Source organism: Emys orbicularis, chromosome 8 (assembly GCF_028017835.1).
Source record: "Emys orbicularis isolate rEmyOrb1 chromosome 8, rEmyOrb1.hap1, whole genome shotgun sequence".
NCBI lineage: Eukaryota > Metazoa > Chordata > Testudines > Emydidae > Emys > Emys orbicularis.
The window spans coordinates 30,626,799-30,645,331 of record NC_088690.1 but is presented as its reverse complement, the minus strand read 5'-3'; the positions used below and the strand labels follow the sequence as shown (position 1 = coordinate 30,645,331).

Genomic DNA, 18,533 nt, shown 5'->3' with positions numbered 1-18,533 from the left:
GACTACATTTGCCGTTTACACATTTGGCTGACTTCATCAGGTTGACCGGGTGTCGCACGGCAAGGAAGGAAAACTGCAGTTGTTGCGATTGGGGAGTGATGCAAGGGGGTTCGAGTAAATGAGTCAGATAATAGTCAAATAGTGCCAAGTCACAGTTTATGCCGCTGCAAAGATATACGTTCGGGGGCAACAAAGTCAAAATAGGCTTTGTGTATCTGTACGAGTACAATACATGGCTTGGAATAGGGAGCAGTCTCCAGTTGCTCAGCAGCTTGGGTGGTATTCCGTGTTTCTGCAGCCTACTCAGTTGTGAAGGCAATTATGAGGATAGAGAAAATGAATAAGTAAGTATAGGCAATGACAAAGTACCATTTGGGGAAATGAAAGGCTGTTGCTTGACATAAATGCTTCCAGCTTTAAGGAATGATGGAGTAACATTTGCAAATATATGTAAAATATATTGTATCCTAGGTACAAAAATTACAAACAGAAGCAGAAGAACTGAAAGCCAGATACAAAAAAGTGTTAAATGAAAACAAAATAATAACAGAAGCCAAAGATTTAGAGATAAGTGAGGTAAGTAGTCCACTTTAACAAACAGTATAACATGGTTTCATGGTCTTTTGTAGAAAAGTGAACCTCAGATTGGCCTGGGAACCACTTGCTGGTGGTTGTAAGGTGGTGGCTTTCTTGTTTTCCAGGTACTAAATTGCATAAAACAATGCCAAAAATACATTAAATACTTCACTAACATTACTTTTCCCTGTAAGCAATTGCTGTAATCACCACAGCGTGAGAATGGTGGTCCATAAAATACTCTCAATTAAGGTGTGGTTCACACTATAACAATTTGTGAACCCACCATAGAATGTTCAGATTGGTATTTAAAAAGCAAACAAACAAATCAGTCAATCAGTGGCCTAGTTTACCCCCACCCTCAAGAAAAGCTGTGGAAGCTGGACAGGGAAGAAGGAAATTACTGTACGGTTTGCTTTGCTAAGCATCCTACAAATTCTTCCTTTTGTGGGGAGCAACATTCCCAACTATGCAAATACTATGGTTGTGCGGGGGACTGGACTAGATGACCTCTCAAGGTCCTTTCCAGTCCTATGATTCTACATAGCTCTTTGGTATCTACACAGAGGCAATGCTTCTTCACTCTGCTTCCTGGCTCCCCGGGACTCTTCCCTGGTTCATTGTTAGCCATGCTTGGTAGAGCATGAAGCATGTGCTTCAGTTTCTGAATTAGTAAAATTGGGATAATCCTTTACCTGATTAACTGTGACTGCATATAACTTAATTGCTATATGTTTGTGGATTTCCCTTATGGTAAATATTGTTGCCCCCCTTTTTTTTTTTTTTTTTTTTAAACTGAGACACAGACAGGTGTTGGTTCGCCTATAGGGCACCATGGTTTTAAAGATTAGGCCTGAGCCTCACAGTGAGAAGTCCTAGGTTTTTATTCTGGTTCTGAAACGAACCCACTGTGTGACCTTCAGCAAGTCACATACTGTTCCAACCTTCATCTGTAAAATGGGGATATGGTATTTGCCCATCTCATAACTAAACAAGGTTTGAAAAGTGTTGTATGTAGCTGTTGGGGCTGAGGAGGGCACTTGCCACTGCCTTCCAAAATTACACTATAATCCTCATGTTCAGAATGTCTCATCTAAAAAGCTTTTAGAGCTTTCACATGCCTCACTGTGAAAAATAGTCTGTTACACAATGTCCCAATAAATCAGCATTTTAGGAGTGCAGTACACATACAATAACTTGTTGAAAATGTTCACATTACTTTTCATAAACATTTCATTACATTTCCAGTTTCACTGAGCCCTAACTAAAATATAGGGCTGGGGGGATGAGTTTGTGCCATAATGTTCATTCTATTTTTCATTGGAGGAATAACATTATGCAAAAATGTGTGTAGAATTTTAGATGTATTATGTATGTTACCATATGGAAAGCTTTTGAAATTTTTAACAATTAATTTATGGTTTTGTACCTACCTGTTTTCCCTTAATGCTACCGTGCAGGTGAGGAGCCAGATACAGGCTCAATTGAAGGAGTTAGAACATGTTCGTGACTTACTGAAAGTAGCTGAAGAGAGGCTTCAGAAGTATCAGGAAAATCTGTTGTCCTACAAAAGGAGTTATGCAGACAAATCCAAAACCATTAGGGAGCTACAGGTTCAGGTGCTTAGAGCATAACCATTTAATAGTAAAGTATCTAAACTATGTGGAAGAAAGTCTTGGGAGTAGTTTTGCAATCTGAGGGAACCCATGTCAATGTTCTCTCATCCACATACTTGCTTAATAGAACAAAAGTTCCTTCTGCAGCGATTGTGATGCTCTTTGTGATATGTTCTGCCTGCATTTTTTTGTACGTTTAGAGAGATGAAATTGCAGCTTCAGTACCTAACTGAAAATTCTTATTTATTTTTGCGTTTAGATTTTAGAGCTTTCTAATAAGAAAGACCTCTTTCCTTTTGAATAATTAGATATGTTAAATGTGAATCCCCAGCCGAATCCCAGAAAGTTTTCTTTGTTAATGTACTGTACAGTTCTAAAGGACACAGTTATATCTAGTAGAGTAATTTCAATCTCTGGATTTTTTTCATGTAATGGAAATATTGCATTTTTTTTTTAAATGATCTTTTAATGCCTAATTTATAAGCTGGGCAATACTTGTTCAGGGAAATGGCTACAAATCATAAACTTTCAAAGCAGTAAATTATATCCTTTCTATTTTACAAGTTACATTGTATTTTACATATAAATATACTAGAAAGGACACTTCAGACTTCTAAAAAAAGATAATTTCAAGTAATTTTTAGAGTTTTTTAATCAGTGTTTGTAGTACCTCTTAAGGGCCTGAATGTGTTTTTCCTCCTGTTTTTATATACATTTCATTTTTCAAAGATTTTGATTCTGAACACTGAGAGAAAAACAACTTACAGTTTTTTATTTTAAACTTAAGTTTATGTGACAGACCATATATCTTTTTTGTGGACCAGAATAATCTGTGACAGCAGAGCTCTGGGGAAAACCAGAAAGAGTCTTCTAAAACTTATTGACAGGTAGTCAGTGGCAAAACTTCCAATGACGTCATTAGAAACAGAAAGAGGTCCCATGTGCTATTTTTATGATCCGTATAAAAATACAAGCTCTGGATTTTATGTTAAATTTCTTGGAAAGGTCATCTTTATAGCTATAGGACCAGATTCTGCTCTCACTTAAACCTGTCCAAGGCCTCAATTCAGGAAAGCACTTAATCACGTGTGTGACGTTGTGCAGTCTATATGGTTTTATAAAAATATAAGTGAGTATAATGTAACTGGGATATGCTTCATGCAAAAGGTCTCTTGTAAGGTATCATTACAAAGCTCATAATCTACTGAGTGTGATCATCCTATTTGTAGAAATGTACCACTCTTGTATCTAAAACTAGAAATATAAAATGTAACTCTGAGGGCCTATTGTAATTATGTAAAGTGTGGGCCATTAATGATGGTTTGGAATCTTGATGACTCCCATTGTCTGCAGATGGCTGTTTACCTGTGAGTCTCCCTGTATATGTGTGTGCTGGCAAGTGAGTAATGAAGTCTTGCAGTGACATGTGATCATGTCACCTGAACTGGAATCCATCTTTAACCTGGTGCTTTTCCAGTGAGGGGAGGGGGTGGAAACCCAGAGAGACAAAGGGTTCCCGCCTTATGCAAAAGATATATAAAGGGGTGGAAGAGAACAGAGGAGAGAGGAGCCATCATGGAGAATCCCCTAGATAACACCTAAGCTGGAACAAAAGCTGTACCAGGGGAAAGAATTGTGCCCAGGCCTGGAAGGTGTCCAGTCTGAGAAAAACTTACTGAAGCATCTCTGAGGGTGAGATTATCTGTATTTAGTTTGATTAGGCATAGATTTGCGCATTTTATTTTATTTTGCTTGTGACTTACTTTGTTCTGTCTGTTACTACTTTGAACCACTTAAATCCTACTGTCTGTATTTAATAAAATCACTTTTTATTTAGTAATTTACTCAGAGTATGTATTAATACCTGGGGGAGCAAACAACTGTGCATATCTCTCTATCAGTGTTATAGAGGGCGAACAATTTATGAGTTTGCCCTGCATAAGCTTTATGCAGGGTAAAACGGATTTATCTGGGTTTAGACCCCATTGGGAGTTGGGCATCTGAGTGCTAAAGACAAGCACACTCCTGTGAGCTGGTTTTCAGGTAAACTTGCAGCTTTGGGACAAGCGATCCAGACCCTGAGTCTTTGTTAGAGCAGACTGGAGTGTCTGGCTCAGCAAGACAGGGTGCTGGAATCCTGAGCTGGCAGGGAAAACAGAAGCAGGGGTAGTCTATGCACATTAGGTGGCAGCTCCCAAGGGGGTTTCTGTGATCTAACCCGTCACAGTGGCGTAGTCGAGCAGGATCTGTGCACAGCTGATTGCTTTGAGATACTGGTAGTGATTTTAAGTGAGTTTTAAGTGTGGTGGCTGGCGAACAGACAAAGTAGTTACTGGTTTGTTATTTTCTGTTTGCTTATTTCGGGAAAGGGAAGTAGGGACAGAAAAGGAAGCAAAATAAGTAAGACGGAAGATCAGAAGAAACTAAAACTGCACAGGGTACAAATTGCCCAGAAAAGCTGAACGCTGGGCACTGTGAAAGTCTTGGTTAACTAAGAATCCCCTGAGCTAAGTGCATCTCAGTTTCAGTGAACTGCAGATGGGTGTGGCCCAACCTCTGTCTGTGCTGAAGCTGACTGGAGTGTCTAACCTAGCAAGACAGGAGGGGAGGGGTGCCTGTTCTGGCAGGAGGGTGTTCTCTGTGGTATCCCAGCTCATCAAGTGATGGTCTCAAGGGAAGACAAATGGAAATTGATGTACAATTTGCCTGGGAAAAGGCTGCCCTGGAAAAAGAAAAGGCTGCCCACCAGCCTGGACTTAAGAGACAAAGCAATTAAGACCCAGAAGCATGACCTGGCTGTAATGGAGTGGAAGAGGTGCACAGAGACATGTATCCTGGAGCTGGAAGTTGGGGTCCTGGTGACTGCTGCGGTGGGAACAAACCCCAAGGACTCTAGCTGGAAGCAAACCCAACCTGAGTGAAAGGGGGGGGATTTTGCTGGCCAGCGAAAGGTCTCTCATAGCTGGTAGCTGTGAGCCTACAGCTGGATCAGGGTCTCTTTCCCTTTTGGGGGACACAGGAGTGTCTGCCCCATAGGGGAGCCCAAAAACGAATTTTAGGTATACTGCCTCCGCCATGGTCAGTGTCCAAGTCTCTGGCAGTAAGTTCAGGAGGAGGGTGTGACGTTGTGCAGTCTATATGGTTTTATAAAAATATAAGTGAGTATAATGTAACTGGGATATGCTTCATGCAAAAGGTCTCTTGTAAGGTATCATTACAAAGCTCATAATCTACTGAGTGTGATCATCCTATTTGTAGAAATGTACCACTCTTGTATCTAAAACTAGAAATATAAAATGTAACTCTGAGGGCCTATTGTAATTATGTAAAGTGTGGGCCATTAATGATGGTTTGGAATCTTGATGACTCCCATTGTCTGCAGATGGCTGTTTACCTGTGAGTCTCCCTGTATATGTGTGTGCTGGCAAGTGAGTAATGAAGTCTTGCAGTGACATGTGATCATGTCACCTGAACTGGAATCCATCTTTAACCTGGTGCTTTTCCAGTGAGGGGAGGGGGTGGAAACCCAGAGAGACAAAGGGTTCCCGCCTTATGCAAAAGATATATAAAGGGGTGGAAGAGAACAGAGGAGAGAGGAGCCATCATGGAGAATCCCCTAGATAACACCTAAGCTGGAACAAAAGCTGTACCAGGGGAAAGAATTGTGCCCAGGCCTGGAAGGTGTCCAGTCTGAGAAAAACTTACTGAAGCATCTCTGAGGGTGAGATTATCTGTATTTAGTTTGATTAGGCATAGATTTGCGCATTTTATTTTATTTTGCTTGTGACTTACTTTGTTCTGTCTGTTACTACTTTGAACCACTTAAATCCTACTGTCTGTATTTAATAAAATCACTTTTTATTTAGTAATTTACTCAGAGTATGTATTAATACCTGGGGGAGCAAACAACTGTGCATATCTCTCTATCAGTGTTATAGAGGGCGAACAATTTATGAGTTTGCCCTGCATAAGCTTTATGCAGGGTAAAACAGATTTATCTGGGTTTAGACCCCATTGGGAGTTGGGCATCTGAGTGCTAAAGACAAGCACACTCCTGTGAGCTGGTTTTCAGGTAAACTTGCAGCTTTGGGACAAGCGATCCAGACCCTGAGTCTTTGTTAGAGCAGACTGGAGTGTCTGGCTCAGCAAGACAGGGTGCTGGAATCCTGAGCTGGCAGGGAAAACAGAAGCAGGGGTAGTCTATGCACATTAGGTGGCAGCTCCCAAGGGGGTTTCTGTGATCTAACCCGTCACAGTGGAAGACTACCCCTGCTTCTGTTTTCCCTGCCAGCTCAGGATTCCAGCACCCTGTCTTGCTGGAATCCTGAGCTGGCAGGGAAAACAGAAGCAGGGGTAGTCTTTGCACGTTGGGTGGCAGCTCCCAAGGGGGTTTCTGTGATCCAACCCGTCACAACGTGTTTAATTTTAAGTAAGTTCCATTAATTTCATTGAGAATAAGTATGTACTTAAAGTTAATCTAATGCTTGCGTGCTTTCTTGAAGAGGGAGACTGTCCTGAATTGATGCCTAAATACAGAGAAACTCTGTCAGTGATGTTTCTCAAGGTTTTCACTGTGTACCTGAGATCAGAATCTGATCACTAATTTGTCGACAAGACATTTAAATTCAAATAATCAGTATTTTTCTTCTATTATATCTAGCTATAGTCTAATATATATAGTTAAAGTCTAGTATATATCTTTGCAAAGTTTATTGCTCTTTTCAAAATAAATGCTTTGGTGCTTTAATGAAATCCATCAGGCAGCACTCCTAAGCTGCTCCTGCATAACAACAATTGTACATGTAGGAAAATGGTAAGGAAACAAATATCATTATCAAGCTTCCAAGCACTTTTTATATACTGCGAGGACAAAATAATTTTAAAATGGAGGGAAAAAAGCTTTATGAGCCAGATTTTGCACGAATTTAAACCTGTCCAACTAAATGCATTAGGTTGCAGGGGTAAGCCAGCCCTAAGTTCATGCCTTAACAAGTCTTTAGCTTACAATATAGTCTGCTACTATAGTTGTGTTTTATTTGCTTCAAATATAGGCCAAATACTGCTTGCCATGGTGATGAAGTAGGCGCACTGATTTTAATAGGATAGCTTGAATAAGGCAAGCTTGATTTGGCTTATAATGTCCTGTGCAAATCTCCATTAAATAGAATGGAAACATCATTTTCACAGATGGATGACAACAACAGGTTCTTGAGAAACCATTCTTTGGAAGAGGAAAACTATAACATTCAGAAGAAATATGAATATCTTAAAAGGTAAATGTGATATCTGACTAGTACTCACTTTTACATTTTTCTCCTCATAATCAAATTTCATGTGTGTATCTGTTTTGCATAAAGACAGTTAGAAAAGATGGAAGTACAAAATGAAGAACTTGCACATCAGCTGGCAAACCAAGAGGAGAGTCTTCAGCACAGTGAATTGCAGCTTAAAGAGAAATTAGCAGAATATGATGCTTTAGCCAGACAGTTGGAGTCTGCTTTGGAAGAAGGCAGAAAAAAGGTATATATGGTGTAATATGTTTCTGAATCTGATTGCAGTTTTTCCCATTTTCAAATAAAGAAAACTCTGGAAAAGAACAAAGGGCTTGAGGAGGTGTGATGGCCAGACAAATCAAGAAAGGTAGATCATTCCATAGGAGGGGGCAATGTGGAAAAATAGGTCAATGGGAGTTTTGCCTGAATAAATACAAAGAACTTTGGATTTCCTAGCCCTATTGAAGCTGATGGCAAAACTCCCATTGACTTCAATGGGGCCGGGATTTTGTCCTTCATCTTTAGGAAGGAATTCTTTCCTTCAAACAACATGAAGAGCATCAACCACCCAATATTTAAATGTGCAGAAGTGACAGAGTTTCTGATCAAAAGCTTCAGCTTGTCTTTTTTCATTTCCCTTTTGAATGGGCAGCCCACTAGGACTTTGATATTGAGCCTTTCTAATGTCAGAAGAGGGCTTTCCACACTCAAAATGTACAAGGTTTTGTGTGGTCATGAACAGAAAATATTTCAAGCAATAAAACAAATAGGCGAAGAATTGTAGGAATTTACATCACAAGTAACTATTGCAGTACAATCAGAAAAATATATATCTGAAGTGATAATGTTCCCATTAAATTAACTATAAGTGAAGTAGAACGTACAATTGTAGGATTGTTCTCATATTCTAGTAATACTGATGGATTCTGAATAAGTCTCAGTTCAGGACAGATTCACAGATGAGTCAGACTTTTTCCCCCCCATTAATCATTCCTACAGTATTTTCCTATGAGACAGCTTATTTCATTTTAAATCAGAATGTATTCCATGTGTGCTCAAGATAATTGATGGGGAATAGAGGGAGGATTATAATCAGCAAATATGGAAGAGACGATCAATTGAAGCATAAAATAGTTTAAAATAATTATTTGTTGTTTTGGGCTTCAAATGCAGGTCTATATGTAATTAAATAGCTTTTTCTTCCTTCATTACCATCACAGGAGTCTGAAGAGGTGGAAAAAATGTCATCCAAGGAGAGAGCTCTTCAGACAAAAATATTGACTCTGGAAACCGAATTGAGAGAGAGACGAGAGGAGCAAAAGCGACTTGTCTGCAAATTAAACAATGTGAGAATCTATCACTTTACTGACACTGATCATAAACTGCTTAGTTAATTTAATCACTACATACACTAAAGCGTTTTAAATGGATGAATATATTTCTAAATGAATTTGTACATAATTTGGGGCACAGAGTCAGTTCACATAATTCAGTTAAGCATAAAACTATCAGAAAGACTGCATATTTTGTGCACAGTATTATAGATGACAGGTTAGGAAAAGATCTCCAGGATAGCTAATCCATCTTCCTACATTAGTGCAGGATTGTCTACTCTGCTAAGACCCTTTAGTAACCTCCCTTGGGGCTGCTCCTTATTCTAAAGGCTCACCCAGACCAGGGCCGGCTCCAGGGTTTGGCCGCCCCAAGCAGCCAAACAAACAAAAAAGCTGCGATCGCGATCTGCGGTGGCAATTCGGCAGGAGGTCCTTCGCTCCGAGCAGGAGTGAGGGACCGTCCGCCGAATTGCCGCCAAACAGCTGGACGTGCCGCCCCTCTCCGAAATGGCCGCCCCAAGCACCTGCTTGGTAAGCTGGTGCCTGGAGCCGGCCCTGACCCAGACACAAATTGTTAGCAGGTCCAGACCTACTTAGTGAAGTGGATAAATGTATTTCTGAGCTGGTAAAAGGATCTGATCTTACCAGGAATCTATGTGAATATTTTCAAACATGAGTGCTTAAAGTTAGGCACCCATAGCCTTATACAGGAATCTAAATAAGTGCCCTGATTTTCAAAGGTTTCAAGAACTTGCAAATCCTAGGTGTGGCACATTGGTACTTGCCCTACCAGCAGGGCCCCATTTCAAGAAGATATTGTGGACTTGGCACCTTTTGAAAATCAGACTAGCTACCTAAGTGCTAAAGTATGAATTTAGGTGGAGATTTTCAAAGCAATCTTGGGGATTTCAACACATTTTCCATTATTGTTAATGGAAGGCATGTCTAAATCCTCTACTCTTCGAAAATTGCATCCTGGGTGCTTAACTTTAGGTATGCAAATAAAAAATGTTGGCCCTTGATTTCATGGCATCAGGCTAGAGACAACAGTACTCAAAGAGATACATAAAGTTTCAGAGACCGGGGGCCTGATTCTGGCCCTGCAGTGCTGTAAAATGGTATTTTCAGCCAACAGCCACATAAACACCACAAAGGTAACAAACATTTCCCCCCTTAATTTAAAAAAAAAACACAAAATTTCATTTTTCTCTCATCCTTCATGAGATGGATGAATATTACATAAATCCTCAGACTTTTTTGGGGGTGGGGTGGGGGGGAAGAGATGAATTCCAGCTAAATTGAAGGTGGCATATGGTCAAAAGGAACTCTGGCTACACCGGGTCACCTAGAGCCAGGGATCCTTTTTACATTCTGAACTGGCCTTTTTCTCCTTCTAGCATGAACTCTGGTTTAAGATTCACAGGAAGTTTTTTAAACCCTCTAGAAGCTCGGGGAAAAAAGCCCAAAACTGATGGCATACGTCTCCCCATTATCACAGAATTGTTTTGATGTGTCTTTAATTAGAATAAAATAAAAACAATTTAAATTAAATTAATGGAGATATCCTATCTCCTAGAACTGGAAGGGACCTTGAAAGGTCATCGAGTCCAGCCCCCTGCCTTCACTAGCAGGACCAAGTACTGATTTTTGCCCCAGATCCCTAAGTGGCCCCCTCAAGGATTGAACTCACAGCCCTAGGTTTAGCAGGCCAATGCTCAAACCACTGAGCTATCCCTCCCCTGACACAGCGCAAGGGCCTGGCCTGCCCCAGAAACACCCCAGGGCCCTGGCCCTCCACACCATACACACCAAGATAGCAAGAGAGAGGGACAGAGTCTCGCATGCACGCTCAGCCCTGGCTCCCAATCCATGTGTGAGGCCAGCAGGCTCAGCCTGGCAGGATCCAAGTTTGGAGGGGGTTTGGGGGGGGGGGATCCAGATGTGGGGTCAGAGGGTTAGATGTGGGGTAATCTGGGTGTGGCAGCTTGGTGAGGGGCTGAGCAGAGGGATCCAGGTTTTGGGGGGTGGGGCTCATCAAGGTGGGGTTCAAGTGCGGGGGGGATCTGGGTGCAGAGGTGGGAGTCCAGAGGCAGGAAAGAGGGGCTCGGCAGGTGAGCCAGGTAGAGAAGGGGTGGGGCTTGGCAGGGAAATCTGCGTATGGGAGGGTCTGGATGCATGGGGGTTGGGTGGATGGGGGAGTAGTTCCCCGTATGATCACCTCTCCCCCCACAGCTGAGGAGTGATGGGGGCAGGAAGCCAGAGGGTGGAGCTTCCTGCAGCTGGGGGAAGTTCCTAGTCTGACCCAGACATGGCTGCTCCTTGGAGGGAAGAGTAAGTCCCATCCTCCCCCAGCCCAGCCCAGCCCAGCCCGGGCTAGCAGCTGAGCCCAGCTCCAGTAGGAGCCAATGGCCAGTAGATCCCCAAATGCCCCCTCCCAGCAGCAATTTACCTCTCCGCCAGCTGCTCCAGGTACCCAAAACGACACACCCGGGCTGCTGGGGAGAAGCGCATGACTGTTCTGGCAGCTTCCCCATGAGAAGTCATTTTTCTGCACGGAAGCAAAGAAATCTGTTGGGTACGTGAATTCTGTGCACGCATAGTGGCGCAGAATTCCCCCCAGGAGTAATGTTGACTCTTCGCTGGTTTATGATTGCTCTTTGAGGTGCTGGATTCTTGAGAGTTTAAGATTTTTCTATGGAAGCTGATAATCCTGTCATGGCTACAGGGCAAGCTGCGCCTTGGACTTCTTTTAGTTCCTCTCAAATACACCCTTTAGCTGACAGGTCTGTCTTTCTGCGCCTCGCTTCAGTAGAAGCACTCGGTCCAACAACTCCTAAACTGGATCTCTGGACTGCAGTCCCTTTTTACCAAGCATAGTAATGACACAGGCCCAACTCGCTTTTGGTACCTATAAGAGGTTTCCTTCAGGGGTCTGTAGCAATGCAAGTTTGCAGTGACACAGAAAGTGTCTTCCAAATGAAGCATTATTTGTTTGTTCCTCAAAAGTACAAAGCACTTTAGAATACAGGGTAGAAACAATAAAAGACCTGCATGCACGAATCTTACTTACAAAGGCTACCAAGGAAAGTTTAAGGTATAAGTACTCATCAGCCCAGTTAACTCCATCTGTGGCAGGGAGAGGCAGCCTACCCTACACAACATCTCTGTCTCTTGGCATCCATCTTGGTGTCAGCCTCAGTCTGCTGACACCCTTTTCTACCTGTGGCAGGGTGCTGCTACAGAAGCCCTTAATCAGTTCCTGCCGCTCCAGCCCCAATACGTTCTCCCTGATTGGGACTGGGTCAGGGTGAACCGCCCTATGTTTGCCTGATAACTGACCACACCTGCCAGCCTCATTAGCAGGAGCTATAAGGCTGGAAGGAAGTGAGAAAAGGGGTGTGGGGCTGGAGACTGGTGGGAGGTCAGGTTCAGAGGCAGTAGAAGCCTCCTAGTCTGTTGCTGGCAAGGCCTGTGGTAGGCCAAGCAGCTGTAAAACCTGTATATAGCTGGAAACTGGTGGTGGGAAACTGGTCATGAATAAAGAACACGGCTGTTGCACCAGACAGAAGTGTCCCTGATTCACGGAGGTGAGGGGCCAAGAGGCTGAATCCGGAGGGTTGCAGTGTGAACCCCATTACACTACCCCTCCCTTTTTGTAGGCTAGCATCTGTAAGAGTTTAGTATAGGAACTCCTCACCTAACGTCATTCTGGTTAAGGTTTCAATGTTAAGTTGCTGATCAATTAGGGAACATGCTCGTTTAAAGTTGTGAAATTCTCCCTTCTAATGTCGTTTGGCAGCCGCCTGTTTTGTCCGCTGTTTGCAGGAAGAGCAGCCCGTTGCAGCTAGCTGGTGGGTGATTGGAACCAGGGTGGACCAGCAGCCCCCCTATCAGCTCCCCACTCCCCTAAATTCCCTGTGCAGCAGCTGTCTCTTCCCCCACTGCCATGTGCTGCTCCTGTCCTCTGCCTTGGAGCTGCTCCCAGAGACTCCTGCTTGCTGTATGGGGGGAGGTAGCGTGACCAGATGAGAGGAAGAAAATATCAGGACACATGGGGGGGGGGGCAAAGGGTTCCGCCAGCGGAGAGGGGAAGGGGAAGAAAAAAAAAAAAGCCAAGTGCTGCCGACGGAGCAAAAAATAAATAAAAAAACGAGTGCCCGAATGCTGCCGGCGGAGCGAAATATCGGGACAAATTGCGTCCCGACTGATCTTTGGGACAAACACCTAAATATCGGGACAGTCCCGATTTTATCGGGACGTCTGGTCATGCTAGGGGGAGGAGGGGAAGAAGGGGGCTAATGTCAGGGTGTCTCCCCCTCCCCCCTGCTCCTGCACCCCGCTTACCCCATCTTCCATAGAGTAGGGGGGGACATGACGGAGGGAGGGAGGGAGGGAGCTTCTCAGCAGTAGCTACCATCTCAGGTCTCAGCAAGCTGATTTAATTAGCAAGGCAGTGTACTTAAGCCTGGGCTCAGCTACTTAATGGGGAAATGCGCATTTTTTCTCACACACACAGGGTGTGTGTGCCTTCTCTCCTTTCCTGCTGCCTTGTAGATTGTTGTGAGAGTTAACCCTTGAGGGCTCAGTCAATTGCTAGTTCATTAGCAGTAAGGCATTCCCTGGGAAATATCCCACCCTCTGACTCCTCCACTTCAACCAAGCTTCACAATCATCATCACTGTGTACCAGTATTAAATTGTTTGTTTAAAACTTATACTGCGTGTGTGTGTGTGTGTGTGTGTGTGTATATATATATATATATATATATATATATATATATATATATGTCTTTTGTCTGGTGAAAAAAATTTCCCTGGAACCTAACCCCTCATTTAGATTAATTCATATGGGGAAATTGGATTCACTTAACATCGTTTCACTTAAAGTCGCATTTTTCAGGAATATAACTACAAAGTTAAGTGAGGAGTTCCTGTATACTCTTTGGTCTTTCCCTTAGTCTTGGCAAAACAGCTTTGTCACAAGGGTTGGGGACAAGGAGTCATCTATTCACAGATGATGTTGTTGGAGTGTTTGAGATGCTACTTATCTAGATCATTATTTTTACTTTTCATTCTTTGTTTCTTTAATAAACCCATGTCTCCATAACAATAATCTATCATAACTAAGGCTGCATGTCTGTCATTGTGGTCGCAGAAGTCACAGATTCTGTGACTTTCCACGACCTCCCTGACTTCTGCAGCAGCCAGTGTGGCTGGCCCCAGGGCCACCCAAGCACGCTGGGGCCAGCTGTTCAGGCAACACCAGGACAGCCACACCGGCCACTGCTGGAGTGTCCCTGCAGCCTGCCGCTCGGGCAGTCCCGCAGTCAGCCACACCGGCTGCTGCTTGGCAGTCCAGGAGCCAGCCGCACCAGCTGCTGCTCGGCGTCCCACGGCTGCTGGCACTGAGGACTGCCCAAGCAGTAGCTGGTGCCACTGGCCCCACGGATGGCCTGAGCAGCAGTTGGTGGGGCTGGCTCCAGGGGCCCCCCAGAGCAGTGATGCCCCAGGGACCACCTAGAGCAGCAGCTCCCTGGGGGCACCCCAAAGTAGCGGCACCCTGGGGCCCCGCAGCTCGGATTTAGTCAAGGGTATTTATAGTAAAGGTCATGGACAGGTCATAGGCTGTGAATTTTTGTTTATGGCCCATGACCTGTCCATTACTTTTACTAAAAATATCCATGACTAAATCGTAGCCTTAATCATAAGCAACTTATAGAGGCATGTATGTTATTCGTACAAAACAATACAATAGACCCCCATTTATCCACACCTCCATTATCTGGCTCTCCATATTAACTGAACAGGGCAGTGGGGCTCGGGTTGTCAGTCCTGCCGCTTCTGGGGCTGACAGCTGGAGCCTCGCCCATTCTCCCGATTATCCAAATTTTTGATTATGCGTTCTGGCCTCGGTCCCAATTAATCAGGATTCCACTGTATAGCTATTTCCCAGTTGGCCACATATTAAACTCTTAGAATACTGGCTTTTTTCAAGACTGTGTTGTCTCTGTGGTACTTTTGTTATTTCTTTGTAAGTAAAATCTGTTTATTATGCCGGGACAGGGAATCATCTGTCCCTTGTTCTTTTAGCAATACGTTTTAATGCTTATGATTTTTATTCCTCTAGAACAGTGTTTCCCAAACTTGGGATGCCGCTTGTGTAGGGAAAGCCTTTGGCGGGCCGGGCCGGTTTGTTTACCTGCCGCGTCCACAGGCCTGGCCGATCGCAGCTTCCACTGGCCGCGGTTCGCTGCTCCAGGCCAATGGGAGCTGCTGGAAGCGGCGCGGGCCGAGGGACATACTGGCCGCCACTTCCAGCAGCTCCCATTGGCCTGGAGCAGCGAACCGCGGCCAGTGGGAGCCGCGATCAGCCGGACCTTATGCCTGAGGGGAGTGTTATTCTGAACAAACACAAAACATATTCACCTTCTCCAGTTACATATCCATAAAATTGGGAATACATTATGGAGAGGAAAAACAAAAATCATATTGTTTTATTCCTGTTAGCATGATGCTGGAAACAGGGCAGGGCTCAAGAAGGTAATTTTTTCTTTAGTTCACTTTAACCTGATTATTTCATATAATGTTAGAATTAAATCTAAATGTTATAAATGACTAACAAATTTAAGAAAAATGTTGTTTATTTTAAGTAACTCACATCTGAAATCGTGTTATGATAGGCATAAAAGAAAATCCAAAAAATTACTATTGTTTATGTAACAAATTACCATATATGGATCTAATAAACAAGTAAACAGTGTTATCATTCACCCTTTATTTTAAAGGGTAACATAGGCAACAAAAATCAGGCTGCATTAAAGATCAGTAACAGATGTTCTCATTAAAAAAATAAGCATGAGTGTTTTGAGTTTGTATTAGAATTAAGGTGCCACAAATCTTTAATGATGGAAATGCAAAATGTTCGACAGTTGCTGTAAAGGATATCCCAGGACTCATGTCCTTTTTTAAGAGTATAAAGTTACTCAAACAGATCAATTTGTGCTCAGGAGACATAATGTATAGGTTCAAGATTTTGGGGTCATTTTGAAGGTCTTGTGTTTGTGTGGAGTTGACTAAAATTTTAGGGAATGACAGACAGAGTTATAAACTTGAAGTACTAGTCTTACTGTATTTTTATTTTGTATTTTATTTCTAACTTGTATCCCCCTTCCCTCTTTTTCTTTAGAGAGAGAAACATCAGGAAGTATGTTTGAAAGAATTAGAGCACAATCTACAAAAATCAGAAAACCAGAACCACAGCATCCACAATTATGTACAGTTCTTGAAAAACTCATATGTAACAATGTTTGGCTGATTTCTTTAATTTAGAATATTTTAAATAATAAGGGCAGAATCTTGGAAGGCGCTGAGTGTCCTTAACTCTCAGTGAAGTCAATGGAAGTGGAGGACACTTTGCTGGATTGAACCCTGTATCATTAGGGCTTCATAGCGAAACTCTCGCTCCAAGTTTTGCAGAATTGAGCCTACCCTGATGTATATACACTGGTCGATCATGTTCTGAATGTTTACATGGCATTACTAATCTAAAAATGGCATTACTAATCTTCATTTCTTGAACAATAGTGAAGGAAAAACTGCGCAATCTCCATGAAAGATATGTGTTCCTGTTATTCAATGTACTTCCGTTGCTGTAGAAATCTCACTGGATTCAATTTGCATTCCAGCTACCATGATAGTAATAAAAATACTATTCTTAATATTTTGTAAATGTAATATATAATTGAAAGAAAATCCATTCAAATTATTATATGGAGGCACTAAATGTGGTGACAATCCTCCTGATAATGGCCCCAATTCAACAAGGTATTTAAGAATATCCCTAATTTTAAGCACATTAGTAATTCATTTGAAGTCAATGGGATTACTCATGTGCCTAAAACAAACCACATGCCTAGGTACCTAGCTGAACTGGGGCCAGTATGAAGGAAAATCCTGATTATGTAAGTTGGTTTTCTGTAGCAATAGTATAAAATATTTTTACAGAATTGTGATATAGTTTTTAAAGGATAACAGATTCAGATAACATCTAAACATCTCAATATATAAATTTTAAGTCTATATTAAATATCCTATAAATGTCCTTTTTATATAAAAATATAACTGATGTTACTTATTTTGTTTTACATGCACATGTTTTAACTATAATCTTTTCTCAACATATAACAAACTACTAGCAATGAAATATTTATTGGTGCATCAGTGTTTTCTTTTTTACTTTGCAATTAGGTATCCATATCAACAAGCTAATGGTATATGAAGTATTATTCTGTTGGTTTACACTCTACACTTTTTTTTTTTTAAGAAAACTATTATTTAAGTATATTTGATTATTGTGACACTAGCACAGTACTTTCTGTTACAATTTTTTGGTTCCCTGCCTTAAAAAAAACAACACTAAATTTTCTGTTGATTAGGTTTAACATTTTCCTCCACCACTTCAGAATTTACCTGTTTAGTGATACTGAACAATCATAACCTTTTTAAAAAATCATGAATGAAGAAACATCAAGATATGCAGAAGTAAAACCTTGAATCCAGTACCAGGTTTACTTTTAAAAGCCTAGCACAGTCCAATTAAACCACATGAAGGTCACTGTAGTAAGTGTAGGCTTCTTATTTGATAAATGGTTTAAGAATTTCCAATAAATTGCTTTTAACCTATCCTCTGCTATCCAGGAAATTAGAAAAACCTGAACCTTTTGTCTTTTCTTTAATGCAATAATTAGAGCCCTGCAAATACGCGGCTATCTGCTTCATATCCACGGACCATTTTTGCGGATAGTGGAGCGGATCCAGATACAACCTCACAGGGCTCTATGGATCTGGAGTAGAGACAGAGACGCGTTCACACAGGGCCGAGCCAAGCTGAGCTGCACCCGGCCAAGTCCCAAACCGTTTTGGAGACACTTTGCCTCTTCCCAGCGCCTGGTGGGCGACTTATAAAGCGCAGCCCAGTCCTGAGCCCCCTTCATGGCAGTGGCGGCGAACACTCCTCCCTCTCCCTCCCCCTCCCCCTCCCCCCCGCTGGGACTATGAAGCCAAGAAATACGTCCAGGAAAAGGTAATCTGATTTCTGACAGAGCCCGGAGCACTTTAAATAGGGATAAAAAGTATGCTGCCTGGGCTCGGAGTGGTGAGAAGGGAGAGTGAGGGAAAGGGAGAGAGTCAGTGCCTGGCAGGGGATGGAGAGACCATGAAGGAGAGACCAAGGAGCCGGGCTGCCTGGCTGACGGCTCAGGGAGTGGAGGGATGAAAGTCCACGAGCCAGGGGATAAGCAGGAGCAGGTAAGAAGACTTGGGAGCCCGTTCCCATCCTCTCAGGCAGGCCCACTCGTGCGGGGGGTGGGGAATCTCAGCCGGGCCCTGGGGCCTCCTGGGCCCTGTCCTGCCCTCCTGTCCCCCGATGCGGCAGGCCCCGTATCTGGCAAGTACATGTTGAGCAGCAGCAGCTGGACTCCGGTGCCATGTCTCATGGCAGCACCTAGTGCCATCATGGTGACCAGCTAGCAAGTATGAAAAATTAGGACAGAGTGTGGGGTAATAGGTGTCTATATAAGAAAAAGCCCCGAATATCAGGACTGTACCTATAAAATTGGGACATCTGCTCACCCTAGCAGCACCTGTCCTGTGGCATCCGGCTCGGGCAACCCGGGGGGGGGTGCAATGCACTCTGGGCTGGCGGCCAGCAACCAGTGGCTGGGGCTGGGCGGCACC

The 18,533-nt window shown here is 43.0% G+C and overlaps 1 protein-coding gene across 2 annotated transcripts in view; it reads left to right on the top strand.

Annotated features, from left to right (window-relative positions):
* ODF2L (outer dense fiber of sperm tails 2 like) overlaps positions 1-16,113 on the top strand; it is a 44,689-nt gene extending 28,576 nt beyond the window's left edge. For both annotated transcript variants that reach the window (XM_065409642.1, XM_065409641.1), the window contains 6 exons: positions 472-576; positions 2,037-2,195; positions 7,380-7,465; positions 7,550-7,712; positions 8,686-8,811; positions 15,985-16,113. In XM_065409642.1, coding sequence (XP_065265714.1) covers positions 472-576; positions 2,037-2,195; positions 7,380-7,465; positions 7,550-7,712; positions 8,686-8,811; positions 15,985-16,113 — 768 coding nt within the window. The remainder of the gene's footprint in view (positions 1-471; positions 577-2,036; positions 2,196-7,379; positions 7,466-7,549; positions 7,713-8,685; positions 8,812-15,984) is intronic.
* The last annotated feature ends 2,420 nt before the right edge of the window (positions 16,114-18,533 follow it).